The 22,432-nt window shown below is 44.4% G+C and overlaps 1 protein-coding gene across 4 annotated transcripts in view; it reads right to left on the bottom strand.

The window, feature by feature from the left end:
* Positions 1 to 22,432, bottom strand: part of PALM2AKAP2 (PALM2 and AKAP2 fusion) — a 427,797-nt gene that overhangs the window by 303,733 nt on the left and 101,632 nt on the right. For all 4 annotated transcript variants that reach the window (XM_030566709.1, XM_030566710.1, XM_030566712.1 and 1 more), the window contains exon 3: positions 16,290 to 16,420. In XM_030566709.1, coding sequence (XP_030422569.1) covers positions 16,290 to 16,420 — 131 coding nt within the window. The remainder of the gene's footprint in view (positions 1 to 16,289; positions 16,421 to 22,432) is intronic.

Raw genomic sequence — 22,432 nt, 5'->3', positions numbered from 1 at the left:
ACCCACTGGCTACAGCTGTTCCCCGCCCCAGCTCATCAGTTGATGGGGGTGGGGGTGCTGCCACCCAACCACTGTTTGGTGGCTCGGGGAGGGGCTCTGGGGAGGGCAGGGCCCCAGAAAGGGGGCAGAGCGAGGTCAGGGCCATGGGAGAGGGGGCAGAGCAGGGGTAGGAAGAGGCAGATCAAGAGCGGGGCTTTGGGGGAAGAGGCGGAGTGGGGGCAGGGCCTTGGGGCAAAGCATGGGTTGTGCATCCCAGGGGAAAAGGAAAAGTCGGCACCTGTACTCCTGGCCATCTATTTCTTCTTACAGTGTTTCATCACTGCCATAAACTGCAATGTCATGTTATTACCAACATTAGTGTAGACCTTTATTATTCAGCCCCAACTAAGGGCTTGTCTACATAGCCCCACAACGCTGCCCATGGGGGAGTCAACTGCAGGTGGCGCTAACTGGTTGCACTGTAACAGCCCTGGTGTACTGTAATGGTGGGGCTGTGTAGCCAAGCTCTAAGAGCAGGACCCCACTGGGCTACACCCTCTGTAGACACAAAGAAACAGCTCCTGCCTCAAAGACTTTGCCGTCTAAATAGACAAGGTAGAGAAGGGTGGGAGAAGGAGACCCAACATACAAATAGAAGTTTGGGAGCTGAGGTCCAGGTAGATCAAGGGGCTTGCCCAAGATTTCACAGGAAGTTTGTGGCAGAGCTAGGAACTTAACCCATTAATACTTTCCGGGCCTCAAGCTCTCATCACTGATAATCTCCTCTGGAGCAGAAGCAATTCCAAAAGGACAAGCTGAGCCACTTCCATTGCACAGATGGGTCCCGAATGTTTTAAATTAACTGGTTCCTGTGTCCAAGGCCAGTTCTACACTAGGAACTTTTCCTGGTATAACAACTTCAGTTAGGGGTGTGATCTTTTTACATTTTTATACTGCAGATATGCTAACAGAAAAGTCCCTTTTGCTCTGGGAACTGGTCTAAACTATATAGCAAAAGCACTTTTTTGGGTGTAGTAGAAGCTGCATCTACAATAGGAGGGTTTGTTGGCACAATTATCCCTGTATAGATTTTCCCGCAAACCTTTTCTGTTACTGACACCGCCTACCTCTACTTTGTTTGGCGTGAAGGACCGAAAATCTTTTTGCTTGGCATGGCAATATTTCTTCGATGGTTGGCAGTGGATAACATGAACACTTCAGTGCTGTGTTGAGGTCCTTTGGATCAGTGCAGATCTGTACCATGCCTGTGCTTTCTAAATGCCACTGTACTACTGATCCAGTCAATCAGAATCACGTTGACTCTTTTCCATATGCCTTGTCCTGCAAGGCTGTCTCTTTCTGCCCTGTGCTCTGCTTCGAAAAGTTCTGGTACTTCAAAATCTGATTATGTACTGGCTCAAACGTATAGTCCACCTACAGTGGTACTCGCTTAGCATCTCTATAAAATAGATCCCTATTTCAGCCATGACCTAGTCACACCTCAAAGGCATCGCATCACTGGATAGTTTTGGCCACTTCACACAATGGATTTTTGATTTTTTTCATATCCATAGTAACTAGACCCATTTCCTCACATTTCATCTATGTTGAGTGATTTCCACTGTTTGACCATGCTCCTGTTAAGTCTGATGAATCACTGTTTTCTGGTAGTTCTAATTGTACCTCTGTGTTTTAAAATACCAAATACTCATTAGCTCCGGCTACTATGCATGCCGATGGCCCCCTCTGGTGCTCCAATGGGAGCTGCAGGGGCGGTGCCTGCGGATGGGGCAGCGTGCAGTGCTGCCTGGCCGTGCTTCCACGTAGGAGCTGGAAAAGGGACATGCCACTTCTTTTGGGAGCCGCTTGAGGTAAGCACTACTCGGATCCTGCACTGCTGAGCCTCTCCCCACGTCCTAACCCCCTGCCCCATCCCTGATCCCCCTCCCACCCTCCAAACCCCTCGATCCCAGCCCGAAGCACCCTCTCGCACCCCAAACCCCTCATCCCCAACCCCACTCCAGAGCCTGCACCCCTTCCTGCACCCCTCCCCAGCCCTTATTCCCCTTCTGCCCTCTGAACTCCTCAGTCCCAGCCCAGAGCACCCTCCTACACCCCAAACTCCTCACCTCCAGCCCCACCCCAGAGCCCACACCCCAACCCCAATTTTGTGAGCATTCATGACCCGCCATACAATTTCTATTCCCCAATGTGGCCCTCAGGCCAAAAAGTTTGCCAACCCCTGATCTAGCAGAAAAAAGGTATAACATGATCCAATGGCTGGAAATTGAAGCTAGACAAATTGAGACTGGAAATAATGTGTGATTTTTTTTAACAGGGAGGGTAATCAACCATTTGAACAAGTTACCAAGGGTTTGTCTGGATTCTCCATCAATGGCAATTTTAAAATCGTGATTGGATGTTTTTCTAAAAGATCTGCTTCTCGGAATGATCATGGAGAAATTCTATGGTCTGTGTTACACAGGGGATGAGATTAGACGTGGCCACAGCAGCATGAGCGGCAGGCAGGGCTAGTTGTCTTAGTGTATCCTTAGGGTCTCAGATGGGATTTTATTTGGTGCTGCTAGCCAATCCTTAGGCTGGCACTGCCATGGCTACACTCTGCTTTCGGTGTGACTGGTGCTACTGCGGGTATGTCTGCCTGAGCTGGAAAGTACACCTCCAGACCCAGTGTAGACATACCCTGAGAGACAGAGATCAGCATGAACCTAACTGGTTTTTAAAAGCTGCTTTTGGAAGACTTTAGCTTACTCCTTGCCACTACCCTGTCAAGTCCTAAAATCTATTTTATCTGCCCCCAGCTGGTAGACCATTATCCCTAGCCAGGATAAGAGCAGAGATTGTGCACAGGGAGATGTTTACCAAGGCAAAACGAATTAATATGGCTTCTGGTCAAAGGAAAGGAAACAAGTAGTGTAAACAAGCAAAGAGATGAAGTGCCTCAGGGTATATTGCCTAGTTCTATGCCATTTGTAAATGCACCGCAGAACAATCATCTGCTTCTAATGTTTAGAGGGGTGAACACGCACATGTGTGTGAGGGAGACAGACACTGTTCTTAGACTCTGTTTGAGCAGTCTCCTTGATATTGTTTTTCCTGCCCTGTTAAAAAAATCATTCTCTGGGTCAGCATTCAACTGAAAAGATAGAGGGAGCTTTTCAGATGCTAGGACTGGCCTGCAGCTTGTTACGCGGAGGCTCACTTGTAAGGAGAGTTGGCAACTAAATAAACACACACTAGGACGAATGTAGCAATGAAAGGAGAGGAGTTGGGGTCAAAATCCTGTTTGCCATGAGCAGCAGGGATGGGGTGGAGGGACAGACAGACTTAATGGAAGTAGTATAAAGTGAATATCTACCAAAGCCTCCCATATATGAGGTACCACAATTTACAGCTTTAGGAAGTCAGAGTCAGTGTAGCTAGATGTAATAAGGGGCTAGAAGATTTTAGGTAGTTATACACACTAAGAAAGGGGTCACTGAGTGTCACGTTTCAAGGCATAATATCAGCCTGAGCATGAGGCAGGAATGTTGTCACCTCATGTACAGCATAACGTTATTAGCCACGTGCTTTATAGTTTCATATTTTCTCTGAAGCATCAGTGCAAGCAGAACATAGAGGTATGAGAGGTGATGGGTAAGGCTGCGAGTTTGTCATGGAGTCTGTGACCTCCATGACTTCTGCAGCAGCAGGTGCATCTGGCTCTGGGGCTGCCCAAGCAGCTCAGGCAGTTCCTGGGCCAGTCACACAGGCTGCTGCTGGGGCAGTCTTGGCCACTGCCCCCACAACAGCAGCAGGAAGGGTTTGGGTGTGGCAGGGGGCTCAGGGCTGGTGTGTGTGTGTGTGGGGGGGGGTGATAGCCCTGGAAGGGGCTTACTTGGGGGAGGAGGGGGGCTTCCCGGAAGTGTTAACATGTCCCTCAGCTCCTAGTTCCACGTACTGCCTCAGCCCGCAGGCACCGCGGCCAATGGGAGCTGTGGAGCTGGCAGTACATGGAGCTAGGGAGGGACATGTTGCCATTTCCCGGAAGCCAGGTAGGGAGCCTGCCAGCCCTGCCAACCCTCCCTCCAGCACCAGAGGGGGTCCTGGGCTACTCCCATCCGAGCATCCACTGCATCCCTGGACCACCTCTCCCAGCACCTGCGGCTCCCCCCAGACCGCCTCTCCAGCACCCTCATCCTCCCCTCCCTTCAAGCACCCGCGGCACTCCCAAGATTTAGTCAGGGGTATAGTACAAGTCCTGGACAGGTCACAGGCCGTGAATTTTTGTTTGCTGCCCATGACCTGTGCATGACTTTTACTAACAATATCTGTGACTAAAATGTAGCCTTCGTGATGGGCAAATGGTCCGATCCAGTAGGGCACAGCCTAGATACATGTACCTATGCTGCTAAAAGCTACTTTTAAATGATCTAATAGCAGCTGTAATCTAGATGGCTCGTCTATCCGAGTCTGGCCAAGAGGTTGCAATTTGTTCTCACTGATGAAGCTCATGGTAACAAGAGCCAAGCCTCAGTCATCTCCAGCATATGCTTTACCTGAAGCTACAGCGTCAGTCCATTTGGAAGCTTGAGGCTAGTGTAAAATATGGCAGCCTGCTTGTTAAGTGAAGTATCATAGCACCTGTGCTCTGGCATCTGCGCTGGCTGCCTTTGGGCTTGGGGACGGTGCTCAAGGTGTTGGTTCTGATTTTAAATAGCTGTTCTGCTTGAGGGAGCATGCTCACTTCTTCTCTAAGCAGCCTCTCTCTCTCACTGACTGTTGGAAATGGTGAGAACACCACAGAGTATGAGCCTCATTCAGGGTTCCCAGTTTAAGATACATCTGAATCCTGGCATGAGGAAGGGACCAAGGGAACAAACAACAGAACGAGCTCACCAGCAGGAGAGCACATGATGTGGGGAAAAGCAACAGGAGATACTATGACAAGAATTAGCTTAGAGTTCACGTCTGCTGGGAGACGTGAAGGCTTCAATATAACCTCAGGCTGGAGCAATTGATGTGGGAGGAACTTGGGTTACAACGTCCCCCAAACCTATGTGCATTTATTTTTGTTAATAAGCTTTTCTTTCATGCATCTTCAGCAGGGGTTCTCTCTTCGTGAGCCTATCCCAGCCACTAGGACTCCAACAGTGCCAGATTTGAATATTCAGCAATAAAGGCTACGTTAACTCTGATGTAAGGTGGATACAATTCTGTTGGCTTCAACAGAGATTCATTTCCTTCCATCTGATCTGGATCTGGCCCACTCCAAATTGAGAGCTCCGCCTGCCATCTGTTAGCTAGACACCAATCAGTCAAAGCCAAGCAGCAGACAACTTCCCATACTCCGTGCGTCTCTTGCTACCCGAGACCGGCATGGCACCTCATCTGTGACTCACATTGGTCAGTTCTACAAGATATGCTGAAGGGAAGCCTTCCCTGTGATCGACCTGGTAGGCACAGTGCTCAACTCTTCTCAGTGGGAAATTGCTCTTACCTGCAACATACCTATTGGGAGCGTCCTCCGTAGGTATTAAATATGCTTGTTTTATAATCTCCCAAACAAGCATGCTATCAAAAGAGTCACCAGCAAAAATGTACACCAGTCAGAGGGAACAACTCATGCCCTTTGTTCCAAACCACAGACCTGAACCCTAGAGTAAAGGAAGACCTCCCTTAGCTATAATAGGCTAGTATGAGGCTTTTCTTTTGTGAGGCAAGTCACTGGAGGACAAGAAAAGTCACAATTTAAAATCAATCCTGCTTAGTGTGCTAGCGCCCACATGCCCACCCACCCACGCACACAGCTTCATAACCTCAAAGGACTTTTACAGACAATGAATGCACATGACGCTTGAGTAGCTCTGAAATTCTCCAGTAAAGGGCAGGGGACATACACATTAGCCTCTGCATTTCAGTTTTTCCACCCCAAGCGCTGTCAGAGTGCCACATTTCTGTCCCTTTTCCTTTGGTGCTTTGAGACCCTCTTCAAAACCAATGCACTATGTGTGCAGCTCGCATACGCTCCAATCCAGCTCTGAAAGTGTAAAGAACCAGCTGTGATTTGTCTCCCCTTTGGAGATGGTGGGCCAGATCCTCAACCAGCATAAACTGGTGTAGCTCCATTAACTTCAATAGAGAGACACCAATTTACATCAGCTGAGGATTTAGCTGAGTGATTTTCCCCCCAGGAGCACAGTGTTATAAAAGCAAGTCAGAATGTCAAGCAAGTCTCTGGGAATAGCATTCGTCCTCCCAAAGAGTTCATGGAAGTCCCACTGGTTTTGTGGTGGGTCTGTGAAAGCTAGGTACAATCAGGGAAGTTACTAGCCATGTTAACTGGCTTCAGCCATCAAGTGATGAAATATGTTGTCATGGAGGTTATTACATGTAAACATCTTGCATAATGGTTTCACAGCAAAGAAAAATCCTCCGCCCTTTGTAGTAAATGTAGGTCTCTGGGACACTATGTAACAATCTCATAAAATAAAATAAATTTGGAAGCCTTTCAAATACTGGGATGGAACAGCAGGCTGTGGGTGGGCTGTCATACTCTGCGAAGGTCGGCTGTTAATACCCAGATGTCGAATGCCAATTTTCCATTTACTGCTGTAAAATAACAGACTGTCATGTGGTAAAAATAACCACTACAGGCAGACATAGCATTCCAATGTTTGTTTCACCTACAGCACTTTGGCAAGAACGTGTCTGCAAAAGTTCATTACACATTTATCACGCTGCTAGACCAAAGAATACATTTCATGTTTGTGATTTGGAGAGAAGAGGGGGTCAAATATTATTTACTGCTCAAAATCAAATGCAACTGTATAACCCAGGGAATATCAGTCAGGTGACAATGGCAAAGAATCACAGAAAGAGTTACTTTCTTCCAACCCTGAAGAAGAAACCTTATAAGAAGAAGGAAAACAGCATGATCCCTAATGCTTCTCTTCCTTGCTCTCAGCTGCTCTGTAGCATTCCTGCCTAGAGCATTCCCCTACCCACTTCTGCCTGGCATTCTGCCACAGATTTAAAGAAACAGTCCACACAATCTTGCAATCCTGTTTGCTGAATCTAATAGTTAAAGAATGCTTTTCAACCAAGTTCCGTCTGACTTCTGTTTAGACCCAATCATACTCCCATTGAAGTCAAAGTCAACAGTCTAATGGGACTTCAAAGCAAGATTAAACTCACTATATATGCCAAAAATTTCAGCTAGTGATTGGTGCAAGTGTTTAGAAGAAAATATCTCCTCTTCCCTCAAAATGAATCTTTACCCAAATCTAGAACCGAATCAGCATCCAGTACTAGATTATCTGACACTAGAGTAAGATTCTTGTAGGAGAGGGATAGCTCAGTGGCTTGAGCATTGGCCTGCTAAACCCAGGGTTGTGAGCTCAATCCTGGAGGCAGGTGCTTAGGGATCAGGGGCGAAAATCAGTGCTTGGTCCTGCTAGTGAAGGCAGGGGCTGGACTCAATGACCTTTCAAGATCCCTTCCATCTCTAGGAGACAGGTACATATCCTATTATTATTTATTCATGGGAAGACATTTTCTTCTAGTGTAAAAAGCAGATTTTCAGGCACTTATGACCCTACAGAGCAGCTCGAGTAAGTTTGACAAATCAGACAGAACACCCTCTTATGCTGCCAGACTATCTCTTCTCCAAAAGCCAAACAACGCCAAACTCCAGTCACTTTGAATTAGGCTTAGTCAGTCTTATTCGGTCGGCTAGGTCAGAACCAAATCCCTGGATGCAAAGATCCCTCAACTCTGTGTCTCTACCCATCTTGCCTTTTCTTTCTTGGTTAATTACGCTTCTAATGCTCCTATGATTCCTCACTCTCTAAGCAAATTAAAATAATCTCAAACATCAAGTGGTCACTCTGCCTGTGATTTTTACTGCAAGGCTCTTATTCTGCTTATATTTTGCGATAGTCTTTCTTTCCCTGCTTTGTCTTTTATGTATGTTTTGTACATCTGTGTGCCCTTTGTCGGTAATTATCTGCTTAATTATACAACAGTATTTAGTTATTTGTAATGGCTTCTATATTATGGACTGTTGTACTTTACTACGTTTTGTTTGTGATGTCTATGAGACATACTGACTTTCTGGATGTGCCTGGGATTGTGTAGACAGAAATGCTGACTAAGATAGGCCCAGATCCTGCAAACACTTGTACAGGAGTGGTCGTATTAAAGTCGCTGGATTACTCATGTGGATAAAGTTATTCACATATGTAAGAGTTTGCAGGATATGGGCCCTAATTTATGGTTTCCTATCTCTTGCATTTCATGAAAATCTAATAAAGAACCGGAAAAAGAAAAAGTTAAACATTGTTTGCCTTGATTTTTTCAACTCTTTTCAGCAAAGGATCAGATTCTGATACCCTCTCCTCCCGTGGGTGGGCCTTACTGTATATGTGGTCCTAAAGACTTCAGTGGGTCCACTTGTGGGTAAGTTGCTATTCAATGTGAGAAAACGTGTCAGTAAATTCCAACTCTTAACAACAGTGGTCTGTGTTAAATTATGGCTGTGAAACATGGACATTCAAATAACTGGCAATAAAGAGACTACTAGTCTTCAAATTATGAAGTTATAGAAGAACTCTGAAAACATGATAGATAGCTTATGTAACCAACAAAAAGTATTGGAACTCAACAAACACTGGTCAGAGATCTTATGAGGAGAAACGTTCAATTTGCAGGACAAAGAGGTTCACAGGCGATGTATGTTTATGGGCACTGGAAGGGAAAGCTGGTGGCAGAAGAACATGAGGCAGAAAAAAAAGACCTTGGATGGAGGATGGGGATCAAAAGGACTAATCATCCACAAAGAGATTAGCAGGGGATTGTACAGAATGGGCTACTATGGTTGCAAACCTCCAGTAATGGAGATGCCACGTTAGAAGAAAAAGAGAGATGTCAGACTCTGAGCTGTAGGCTGTAAGTGGCCATGCAATTACCTTGATAATATTAGTGTCGTCTTCTACCATTGAGCTCCATGCATACATGCTAAGTTTGCTTCTGATGTAAGGAGAGGGACAATCCTCCCCAATGATCTCTCACTAGACCTTTTCCCACTTCCTTAGCTGTCTCCTGTCACAAAGGGAGAGACAGCCCTCCCCAAATGCCTTGTTCCTCATCTCATGTAAAAGGATGAGATTCCCAGATTTTGGTCCTAATCTTCCAGCTAATTTAAAGTAAAACGGTTAGATTAAAAATTGTAGTTTTTAGAAATGTTTAATTTCCTTTGTTGCAAATAACATTGTGCTATAAATTTGCACAAAGGGAATGGCACTGACTTAACGGGAGAGGTTTAGGGTGGGATTTTCAGTAGCACTGAGTGCTGGCCTAAGTCTGCTCCAATCGAGCAGCCTGGGTTCTAGGCCCCAGCTTTTACAGGAAAATCCAGAGCTAGCTCTAACACTGCCCGAGGGCAGAGATATATGCCACCCCCTGACATCACAGGAAAACAGACCCGTGTGGGACTGTAACGTCAATCTGGGTTGCTGCAGTATCTATTCTAGCGCTGTATTTGGAGTGCTTGCCAAGCCTTGGTGTTTATTTCTGACCTGGAAAGGCACAGTGAAATCTCTTACAACATAGTGGCTCTTATTTTAAACAAGCAATAAGTAGTAGTAGTAGTAAGAGATAGGTTTCAGAATAGCAGCTGTGTTAGTCTGTATCCATAAGAAGAACAGGAGTACTTGTGGCACCTTAGAGACTAACAAATTCATTTGAGCATAAGCTTTCGTGGGCTACAGTCCACTTCATCGGATGCATAGAATGGAACATATACAAAGAGTATATATATATATACAGAGAAGATGCCATACCAGCTCTAAGAGGCTAATTAATTAAGATAACCTGTTATCAGCAGGAAAAAGACTTAGTAAGAGAGTGACCCTGATGAACATGTTAACCCGTGTGAAAGAAACTGAATGCTCAGTAAACAACAGGCAGGTTCTGCTGCAAACTGGTGGGGATGAGCGGGTGCTTTTCATTTGTTAAAGCTGGCACCTGAGGCTAACTACCAGTAGATGACAATAACCCAGTTGCCCTGTTCTTTGCCCTGAACTTTACCTATTCTCCAGTAGAACTCTGCCCCGCACTTCACCCCCGGCTAAACCTGTGTGTTACAGGATTCCTTTCACAGATGCCTCAATACTGCAGCTGTTCAGCACTCACACATCAGACACAGCTCAAATCTCTACTGGAGAACCAAGGTCTCTGGCACACTGGGCATATGGTGCAATGACAGTCTCACCTCTCTGGTTTGTCGTATAATTAGCAATAGTTTTCCCCTGCTTTTGGGTATCTGGTTAAGCCAAACTCCAGTCTGTCTAGTTAAGTGGTTTGGGCCAGCTCCATCCACAAAGGACAGGGTCTCTCTTTAGTAGCAAGCTTCCAAGGGAAAAAAGGCCCTGATTCAGCAAGGTACTTAAGCTTGTGCTTACCTGTAAGCATATAGGTAGTCCTATATGAAGCCATTGACTAAGCATCTTGCTCCAGCGTATTACCATGCAACTCCTCCCATCGCTCTCAAGTCTCTAATGTGTTCTGGCTACTGGGACATATCCTGGGCTAAAGCCCAGCATCTCAAGGCTCTCCCCTGGCTGGGTGGCAACACAAAACCGAAATCAGCATTTAAGGATGTTTGCAGTTCTTTCTGCTTCCCTCCTCTAGCTCACATTCCTGCTGTCTCCCCCTTTCTCCACCACTCATAAGAACATCCATACTGGGTCAGACCCAGTGATTTCCCTACACCCCCTCTGAATTTCCCCAATACCGCCCCCCAGTTTTTTGAACTAGCTATGTGCCAAACCTGGTAGCTGAACTTTGCGACTTTGTCCTCACCCACAATTATTTCACATTTGTGGACAATATATACCTTCAAGTCAGCGACACTGCTGTGGGTACCCGCATGGCCCCATAGTATGTCAACATTTTTATGGCTGACTTAGAACAATACTTTCCCAGCTCTCATCCCCTAAAGCCCCTACTCTATTTGCGCTACACTGATGACATCTTCATCATCTGGACCCATGGAAAAGAAGCCCTTGAAGAATTCCACCATGATTTCAACAATTTCCATCCCACCATCAACCTCAGCCTAGACCAATCCACACAAGCAGTCTGTTTCCTAGACACTACTGTGCTGATAAGTGATGGTCACATAAACACCACCCTATACCAGAAACCTACTCACCGCTATACTTACCTACATACCTCCAGCTTCCATCCAGGGCACACCACACGATCCATTGTCTACAGCCAAGCTCTAAGATACAACCGCATCTGCTCCAATCCCTCAGACAGAGACAAACAGCTACAAGATCTCTATCAAGCATTCTTACAACTACAATACCCACCTGCTGAAGTGAAAAAGCAGATTGACAGAGCCAGACGAGTACCCAGAAGTCACCTACTACGAGACAGGCCCAACATAGAAAATAACAGAATGCCATTAGCCATTACCTTCATCCCCCAACTAAAACCTCTCCAGCGCATCCTCAGAGATCTACAACCTCTCCTGAAAGATGATCTCTCACTATCCCAGATCTTGGGAGACAGGCCTGTCCTTGCTTACAGACAACTCTCCAACCTGAAGCAAACACTCACCAGCAACCGCATACCACAGAACAAAAACACTAACCCAGGAACCTATCCTTGCAACAAAGCCTGATGCCAACTCTGTCCACATATCTATTCATGTGACACCATAATAGGACCCTATCACATTAGCCACACCATCAGGGCTCATTCACCTGCACATCTACCAACGTGATATATGCCATCATGTGCCAGCAATGCCCCTCTGCCATGTACATTGGTCAAACCGAACAGTCTCTACGCAAAAGAATAAATGGACACAAACCTGACATCAGGAATCATAACATTCAAAAACCAGTAGGAGAACACTTCAATCTCTCTGGCCATTCAGTAACAGATTTAAAGGTGGCAATTTTGCAACAGAAAAGCTTCAAAAACAGACTCCAATTAGAAACTGCTGTACTTGAATTAATATGCAAACTAGATACAATTAATTTAGGCTTAAATAGAGACTGGGAATGGCTGAGCCATTACACACATTGAATCTATTTCCCCATGTTAAGTATCCTCACACCTTCTTGTTAAACTGTCCTAAATGGGCTATCTTGATTATCACTACAAAAGTTTTTTTTTCTTCTGCTGACAATAGAGCATCTTAATTAATTAGCCTCTTAGAGTTGGTTGGGCAACTCCCACCTTTTCATGTTCTCTGTATGTATCTATATCTCCTCACTATAAGTTCCATTCTACGCATCAGATGAAGTAGGCCCAGGAGTACTTGTGGCACCTTAGAGACTAACAAATGTATTTGAGCATAAGCTTTCGTGGGCTCTAGCCCACTTCATCGGATGTAGCCCACTAAAGCTTATGCTCAAATACATTTGTTAGTCTCTAAGGTGCCACAAGTACTCCTGTTCTTTTTGCGGATACAGACTAACACGGCTGCTACGCTGAAACATGCCAATTTAGTGACTGTTTGGAAATTTGAAATAAAATTGAAACATTAATACACACTTTAAAAGCATATACAGTGTATGATAAAATATGTGTATCTGAAAGTATAATAAATTCGAAAAGTATGAACATAGACTAGCTTCCTTATACAGCCGTTGTTTTTTATGACAATGTCAGTGCATTCATTTTGGTGATGTTGGCCAACCTAATAATTTCAAATGATGATTTGTAAGCAAAGTCTAAATGAGCTCTCCCTGACAGCTAATGATAAGCTGAGGCGAAAGGCTTCAGGACCAGATTGTATTTACATTCACACCTAATCTACCTAGGTATCCAGCAAACAGAGCTGTGATAGATTCTGGCTGGGGTTGGATTATAAATCACTTGAAAGTGGGGAGCCCACAATGTTGTTGTTCTTATTGTATGAGTAGAGGGCAGTTGAACTGTACTTAGCCTGTGCTGATTGAGGGTATCAAGAGAGAGAGTGGGGACCTGTCCCTCTCCACTGTTTAAAGACAGAGCTGATTAGGCTCCATAGATAGTCTTTTGTTCTGTTAAGTGACCACTGCAGCTGAAATCACTGATAATCAGGTCTACGGGCTTAGTCCTGTTGTGGGGACAGTGTTCCTGTGAGGACACTGTTTCTGTGGAAGAGACAGCCCAGACTGCACTAGCAGCAAGGTTGCCCCAATGAGAGCTCAGCTGAAATGACTGAGAGCTGGTGGAACCTCAAGAGACCAACTCACAGAGGTCACAGTGGCAGGTGGCAGCAGAAGGTGACTGTGCAGGGCCATTGGCAACAGAGCGGTGGAGTGAATGGTGGCACAATGAACAGCCGTGGCCAGAGCGAGGGGTGAGCAGCTGGAGAAACGATCAACGTGCCTTCTTCCCCCCACCTGGGAGGTGAACTCACGTGAAATCACTTCTGAACTCTGAGTCTTCACTGACCAATGACAACACTGGTGAGTGGGGTGCAGTGCAGGGAAAAGTGAGGGGCACGTTAAAGAAACATTTTTTTGTTGGACTATATTTTAGTGACTTTGCTCCAGAATGCTAGATTTGTGACTGGGAATGGAAACTTACATAAATATGTTCCTAGTTGGTCAAAATTTTTAAAATGCATTATTTGCCAAGGTTGTTATCTCACATTGTTGCTATTTTGAGAGGTCGTTATGTTGGGGAGTTTCTTTACTAAACATTTTTATTATTATAATTAATTTTTACATAAGAATGGTCATACTGGGTCAAACCAATCGTACACATAGCCCAGTATCCTGTCTTCCAACAGTGGTCAAGGCCAGGTGCTTCAGAGGGAATGAACAGAACGGGTAATCATCAAGTGATCCACCCCCTGTTGCCCATTCCCAGCTTCTGGCAAGCAGGCTAGGGACACTCAGAGCATGGTGTTGCATCCCTCCCCAGCCTGGCTAACAGCCACTGATGGACCTATTCTCCAGGAATTGATCTAGTTCTTTTTTTAATCCTGTTATAGTTTTGGTCTTCACAGCATCCCCTGGCAAAGAGTTCCACGGGTTGACTTTATGTTGTGTGAAGAAGTACTTCCTTTTTAAAAAATACACAACTGATGCCTATTAATTTCATTGGGTGACTGCTAGTTCTCGTGTTATGTGAAGGATTAAATAACATTTCCTTATTCATTTTCTTCATACCAGTCAAGATTTTATAGACCTCTATCGTATCCCCCCTTAGTCATCTCTTTTCTAAGCTGACAATTCCCAGTCATTTTAATTTATCCTCCTGTTCATACCCTAATCATTTAGTTGCCCATCTCTATAACTTTTCCATTTCCAATATATCTTTTTGGGATGGGGCAACCAGATCTGCACACAGTATTCAATATGATATTTCTGTCTTATTATCTATCCCTGTCTTAAAAAAAGAAAAAGTTTCAGAGTAGCAGCAGTGTTAGTCTGTATCCACAAAAAGAACAGGAGCACTTGTGTCACCTTAGAGACTAACAAATTTATTTGAGCATAAGCTTCTGTGGGCTACATCCGATGAAGTGGGCTAGAGCCCACAGAAGCTTATGCTCAAATAAATTTGTTCGTCTCTAAGGTGACACAAGTACTCCTGTTCTTTTTAAAAAAGCAAACAGAATGTTGGGAATCATTGATCGCTGCTGCACATTGAGTGGATGTTTTCAGAGAACTATCCACAATGACTCCAAGGATCTCTTTCTTGAGTGTTAGCAGCTAATTCAGACTCCTTCATTTTGTATGTCTAGTTGAGATTATTTTTCAATGTGCATTACTTTGCATTTATCAACATTGAATTTCATCTGCCATTTTTGTTGCCCAGTCACCTAGTTTTGTGAGATGAGATCCCTTTGTAACTTCGCAGTCTGCCAGGGACTTAACTATCTTGAATAGTTTTGTATCATCTGCAAATTTTGCCACCTCATTGTTTACCCATTTTTCCAGATCATTTATGAGTATGTTGAACAGTAATGGTTCCAGCTGACCCCTCAGGGATACCACTATTTATCTCTCTCCATTTTGAAAACTGATTATTTATTCCTACCCTTTGTTTCCCATCTTTTAACCAGTTACTGATCCGTGAGAGGACCTTCCCTCTTATCCCATGATGGCTTACTTTTCAAAGGTCAATTTAAATTAAATACTTTTTTTTAATTTATATTTTTTTAGAAATCTAGACCTGTTATGTGTTTCGGTGTAACTTGCATTATTCTTATGTTGAATTTGCATCATCCTAACAAAGCATTTACTTTATTCATAGCTCTTTTAAATATCTCATTGGTCCTGACACTCCCCCTGTAAATTCGAACACCCCCCCAATTTCAATTCCTGGGGAAACCACTGGTCAGACCAACGGTCTGTCTAGCCAGTATCCGCTGATGATGGTCAGTACCAGAGCTTTGGGGGAAGTGTACAGAACAGAACAGAACAGTTGGTGCGATCCACCCTTATCTTCTGGCAATCAGAAGTTTAGAGTCACCCCAGGCATGGGGCTGCAGCTCTGACTATCTTAGCCAGTAGCCACTGATGGACCTATCTTCCATGAACTTCCCCCTTACACCTGCGTCAATGGGATCTTCTGGGAAGAATCTAGTTGTCAAAGGAACTTGTTCTATATATTAAGAATTCAGGTCTTCAGAGAGGTCTTGATCCTTGTTATCCCTTCACTCTAGTGGCCAGGTGTCGCTGTGGCAGAGGAGGGAACTGGTGCACACAGAGGCTAAGTGACTTACTCATGGGCACACTGGAAGGCTTGTGTCAGAGCAAGGAATTGAAACTAGGTCTCCCACCTCCTAGTGCTCTCAACTTCAGGATCAAGGCCACTCTGCAGACCTGAATTGCAAATGCATGAAGGCTGTGGGGCAATCTTATGCTGGCTCTGCGCTGACTTCAGCGACTCAGGATTTACACCGGTATAACCTGACCGAAGAATGTGGCCTTTGAACTTGCTCTCCAGGAGGAAAAACATTTGCTCTTCTTGGTTTTAGAACACATCATTTGAAACAAAAAAAGCAAATCGATGTAATGAGAAATTGATTAAAAAAAATGGGTAGGGGCCAAGTTCTGCAGCTGAAGGCACCCATCCAATTCCCTGGGCGAGATTCTCTGTGTAGTCAATTACACCTGTGCAAAGCAGAATAGTGAGCAGTGTGTACACACTTTTTGCACTCACTGTGCACTGATGTCATGACTACAGGAGGTGTAAGGCAATGGAGAATCTGGCCCAGTTTATGGGAAGTCATGCATGCACAACAGAGGGCAGAATTTACTCCTGTGAAAGTAAAGGAAAACTGCACCTACCTGTGGATGTTGCCTTCAAGCTTTTTCACTTTGAGCTCATCCTCTTCTGACTGCCTCCTTCTGGCTTCTTCTTCTTCTGCTGAGCCAGCGGGAATACCCTGCAGCAGCCATTTTTCTCGAAGCGCTTTTGACTACATGGAAAATAAAAGAGAAGAGTCGTAAGAAGGAAAACTGTATTCCCTGACCTGGAGGAGAAGCCAAATCTGCTTTTAAATATTTGATAGCCCTCACTGAATCACTAATTAGCAGGCTTAAATATATACACATCCCTACACACTAGCTAATCCTTGAGGGGTTTATCCAGATGTCAGGTCAGCCAGGAAGTCAGAGTGGTCAGTTTTACAGTATATACAATTGCGCCACTGATTTGTTAATCTGAAGTTATTTTTAATTGCTAATGAAAACTGAATTTCAACCACTCAAACTATCCACTCCTAGAAGAAATGAAATCCCAGCCCAGATATAGGCCATCTTATGAGCTATAAAGGAGAGGGCTTGGAGGGATAGCCACATAAAATACTTACAGAATCAAAAGCAAAGAGCGATGCTCCAACAAAAAACAGTGGGAATCTAAACATAACATGCTTTAGAAAAGTGAAGATGATTAAGGCTATGGATGTTCATTGTAATTTTTTAAAATATATTTACCAAAAGCAGTGCCTATGGAAATGCTCACAATCTCCTAGCCAAACCAAGACAAAAAAAATCTTACATCAGTATGTGCTAGTTTAATAGCAGCTGGGTAACGAACAGCACCCCAGGACTGTGGTAACAAGTGGCAGTAGCACACACTCAATAAGACAGTACATTGGATTCTCACCATATTTTCCATATATTTCCCCCTCAGCCTATCAGAATTAGCACAGTCTCATCCGGAGTGAGCTCCTACCCGGTAGCTGTCATCCAATGAGACACGCTGGTGAATCTACGGGTGGAAAGATACACTTAGGGTGTCAGTACGCCTAAAGCACACCAGCCCATGCTTTCTCACTAACCCCTCTCTCCCGCTGGTCTCCGATATACATGTTGTAGAAGAGGAACAAGATGGAATGCCAGGACAACAGCACCTTTAGGAATGAAGGCTAATTGTCCAATGCCAGCCTCTGGGAAAGAAAAGGAACAAGGAGGAATGGAGCTGCCATGTTTACTATTGCTACTGTCAGTCAGTGCGTCAACAAGACATCAAGATCAGTGGTATCAGAGACAGCGTATAGATCTCACTTTATCAGCATGGTCACAGGAGATAGAATTTTCAAAAGCACCAAGTGATTTAGGAGCACACGTCCCAGTGACTCTCAAAGGAACCTTTTTGCTCCTAAGCCACTTCAGTGCTTTTTCACCTCAGACTCCCCGTTAGTACCCGGCCAAGCTGGGGAAGCTAATGATCCAACCAACAGACCAAATTCGGTGATGAATCCTGGTCACATGCCACTGTGGCATATTGCACATATGCTAAGAAGAAGTGCTTTTAAAAATCCCACCCTTAATCTTCATCCATTGCCAGCAAGAGATCATTTACCAAACCCACCAGTGCAGTTCCTGTTCCTATACCCAGGTCTGTACCCACACTAACACGGATCAAGAAGATCTGAGGCATCTCACTATTCAGAGTCATCCAACAGCCTTAGACTCATAGACTTATAGACTTTAAGGCCAGAAGGGACCATCATGATCATCTAGTCTGACCTCATGCATATTGCAGACCAAAGAATTCACCCACCCATTCCTGTAATAGGCCCATAACATCTGGCTGAGTTATGGAAGGCCTTCAAATCTTCATATAAAGACTTCAAGTTACAGAGAATCGCACCATTTACTCTAGCTCAAGCCAGCAAATGACCCTTGCCCCATTCTACAGAGAAAGGCAAACCCTTGCAAAGTCTTTGCCAATCTGAACTTGGGGAATATTCCCTTACCATCCCCCAATATGGTGATCAGTCAGACCCTGAGCATGTGGGCAAGGTCCACCAGCCAGACACCTGGAAAGAATTCTCAGTAGAAACTCAGAGCTTTCCTCACCTATTGTCCCATCTCCAGCCATTGGAGATATTTGCTAATAGCAGTCGCAGATGGGCCATCTGCCAATTGTAGGCAGTCTCATCACGCCATCCACTCCATAAACTTATCAAGCTCAGTTCTTGAAAACCACATTACATTTTTTTTACCGTGCTCTTATGAAGGCTGTTCCAGAACTTCACTCATCTGATGGTTAGAAACCTTCATCTAATTTCAAGCCTAGACTAGTTGATGGCCAGTTTACTATCCCTTTGTTATTGTGCCACCCCTTCTCTGTTTCAACCAGATTAGATACAAAAATATAGTGAGCCGGATTGTCAGTATCAAGTGATGGTTTCTTCAGCAAAGGTTACACAATAGCCTGGCCACCTGCACTACCGAAGGGCCAAATTTCTCTAGCTCACAGTGAGAAGCGCTGACTCTGCGTATAGCTCAGCAGAAGTCAATGGGATGGATTTGAGTGGAAAATTACTACCTGGCATGCGTAAAGGTATCAGAATGCAGCCCTAAGGGCTGTGCTGACCATCTCCACCTGAAATGAACCCAGACTTTTCCAGGGCTATTCACTAGCTAGGCAGGATAGGAGTCCAAAGAGCAGGTTTGCAGAATGAAGCATCCATGGCTGATTTTGTTAGCCTCATGGCCTTAATCTACCCAGAGAGACTTAATATTTGTCCACTCCAAGTACCACCCTGCATCTGATTTTATTCACAACGTAACCAGCAATTTCCTCACAATGAGAGAGGTTTGTGTCAGTCACCCAGTGAAAGCAGCGTGGATTGCTCTGCTGTCTACCGTTTCAAATCCCCTGAACTAATGGAGGGGGTGAAGAATCTCTCTTGCCCCTGCACAGCTGCAGTATAAACATTAAAACCCCCTTAATTTTGTAATTGGTCAGCTTCCACCTGAAACGACCACTGCTGGCGTTCCAGCTCTCGTTTCATTTGTACTGGTCATCTATGACCACAGATAACGTGTGTGGGTGAAGCTAGACAAGACGGTGCTTATTAATGGCCAATGATTATTTCTGCATCTTGCCAAATACGCCAATGTGGTTTGCCAGAGAAACCTATTCTGTGACTTTGGGAAAAACTCCATGACACAGGGCTAATTTCAAATCTGAGTCCTTACACCTGGTCTAGAAAGTGATCCCTTCTGCAGTCTACAAAGTGAAGCCGTTAAAGGAAATTGACAATTCAGATAGTTTAAATTCAAATGGCCAAACCTGCCATTAGACTTTTTACTGTAGTGCTGAGGTTCTAGGTATTACAGAACCAGATTTGTGGAAGCTCAGTATAAAAACAAACAAACTGCTTTTTGGTAGTAAAGAAAAAGATCATTCATGTTGTTTGTGGCCAGCCAGCCAGACGCACATGCACACACAACCTGTGCATCAGCTATTTGATATCCCTGGGTGATCTACTGCATATCAGAGAAGCAGATTTTAATATGACAGCTTGCACAGAAGCAATGTAAAATGAAAAAGCAAATGAGACTTTATAAAGAACCCCAACTCCCATTAGCTTCATTGGGCTATGGATCAGGTCCCTTACACCTTAAAAAATAACCCCTCCCATTCATAGAACAGATGATTTCCAATGCTGTAAATGGGGTGTCAGATACAACTGAATGTCACGAGTTTTGCCATTGACATGAATTGTTCTCCAGGCCACTAATCTACCTTCTAGTTGTGCCTTCCTCCAACAATAACTGATACTTTATACTTCAGAAGAAAGTAAAATCATCAGCTCAGTTGTGCCATGCTATATATGGAGTGAGAGTGTTTAGGGGTTATTTTCTCCTAACCCTGGTGGTAAATCATTCTGGTCCTGATTTAGGAAAGTATTTAAGGACATGCTCAAGTGCACTGACATTAGGTACAGGCTTAACTGCTTTACTAAATTGCCCTCAGGTATGAGATTATATTAAAAGTGCCTCACTAGCTATTATTAATAGACATATAATTATCCAGCCCTTTTAAAAAAATCCAGCTTCCAATGAGTAATGAGTTCCACAGGTTGGCTGTGCTTGAGATACTTCGCATTAGTTCGCGGTGTACTGTCTTTTAATTTCATTCCTCTTACAAACTGTGGGGGGGAACTGGGACTCGAACCCAGACGGGACTCCCGATTGCTGTGCTTTAAGTGATGGGGCATGGTGCTGTGAAACTGTTCGACATGTCACACTATCTAAAACCAGCGCCATCTTTTACAGCAATGCATACATCTTAAAACCAGGCACAGGTGCACAGAGATTAATTATAATGAAATGCTTGAGTGGTTCTTAGCCAGGGGTACATGCACCCATGGGGGGTATGCAGAGGTCTTCCAGGGGCACTAAATTCTTTTAGATCAGTGTTTCTCAACCTGGGGATTGCAGCCCCAGGGCAGGGTGGGGTCATGGGACAGGTTTAGGGGAATGGCAAGTGCAGGGCCGGCATTAGAGGGTGGCAAGCGGGTCAACTGCCCAGGGCCCCCCACCACAGCGGGCCCCATGAAGCTCAGTTACATGCTTTAGCCCTGCCAGCTGGGGCTCAGGCTTTAGACAAGGCTCACAAATGAATAACAGGCTCAGGTACCATATTTATATGCCAACTGATTTATTTTATAATGATACGGTAAAAATGAGAACTAAGCAATTTCTGAGTAATAGCGCGCGGTGACATCCATGTATTTTTATGTTTGATTTTGTAAGCCAAGTCGTGTGAAAACCTGGGCAATGCAAGACAAATCAGATTCCTGAAAGGGGTACAGTAGTCTGGGAAAGGTTGAGAACCAGCGTGGTAGAGGTAGGGTTGCCATTTTTTGTTGGACGCATTCCTGGAGGTTTCATCACATGACATAATCTTTAATTAAAGATTGATCTTTAATTCCAGGAGACTCCAGGACAATCATGGGTGGTTGGCAACCCTTGGGAGAAGAATGACTTTAAAATAGGAGAGATTTTTGATAGGGTTTGATCCATCTTGTTTCCAGAGCCTGGGGCCCACCCTAGGGCTAAATGCAGATTAGTAGCTGCGAGTCAAAGGCATGGAGGGAGAGGCATCAGCGGGGGAGACTCATGGTGGAGGACACAGCACTCCCTGCACATCGTCTCCACAGTTCTCTTTTGGGGCAGGCTGGAGGTTGGATTTCTGTTCTGAGGGACTGCCAGGGTGGGTCTGTCCACTGGTCGGAAACTGTGCATGGGGGAAGCATCTTCCCCATGCTCTGTGGCTCACAGCCCAGCTGTGTCAGCATTCCAGGTAGTTGTGGCTGAGGATTTTGGCTCTCAGTCCGGGACTCCTTTTGTGGGCTTTGCTCCATTCGTCCAGTGTTCATCAATGTGATACATTAAGCCTGTCCTGGATACAGTGCAGTATAATAAAGACTGTCCGTTTTCTAAGATGCTTCCCAAGAGATCTAGTTAGCCTAATAATAGTGAAAGACAACAAGGACTGCTATTGTAATAGTCAAAACTCTGCCTAATAGGGATGTGTTGCTACAATGCAGGCAGTTAAAGAGTGCTTAATCAAATGTTGAATAGCCATAAAAGTTTAAGATCCCCTCCCTTAATAGAGAAGTGGCCAGTCACAGATTAAGGCCCTGACTCAGCAAATAAGGACATGGTTAAGGTTAAGCTGTGGGATTTAAGCATGTGCTTAAGTGCTTTGCTGAACCAGGGACTAAAAGAAGCAATAAAGTGAAAAGGTGAGATTATTTGGATTCAGTTTAATATTTAATTTTAAGCCTCTTTTAATTAAAAATTAATCAGGACAGCTGCTAGCGGAGAGAGTAGGTATTTGAGTGTTTCTATTGAGAGGACTCTATAATTGTAATATGATTCTCTACAGCAGTTTGGTTTTTGACACATTTGATGAAAGTCGGTAATTTAAAAATCTGTGTAATCAATTTGCTATTTTATGTTAATTCTTTAAAAATACGTCTTGTTTTGCTATTAAAAAAAGCAGGGAGGAAAAACTGTAGTATCCCCCATTCTCTTGCCTTTTCTTCCCTGCTTTTTTTTAAATAGCAAAACAAAATGTATTTTAAAAAGTAATAATGGGTGAGATTTTCAAAAGCTCCTTCGTGATTTAGGAGTACAAGTCCTGAAGTCAACAGTCCTTGTGCATCTATGTCACGTATATA

This window comes from Gopherus evgoodei, chromosome 6 (assembly GCF_007399415.2).
Source record: "Gopherus evgoodei ecotype Sinaloan lineage chromosome 6, rGopEvg1_v1.p, whole genome shotgun sequence".
NCBI classification, from domain to species: domain Eukaryota; kingdom Metazoa; phylum Chordata; order Testudines; family Testudinidae; genus Gopherus; species Gopherus evgoodei.
The sequence above is the reverse complement of the archived record's forward strand: the minus strand, read 5'-3'. Positions and strand labels throughout refer to the sequence as shown.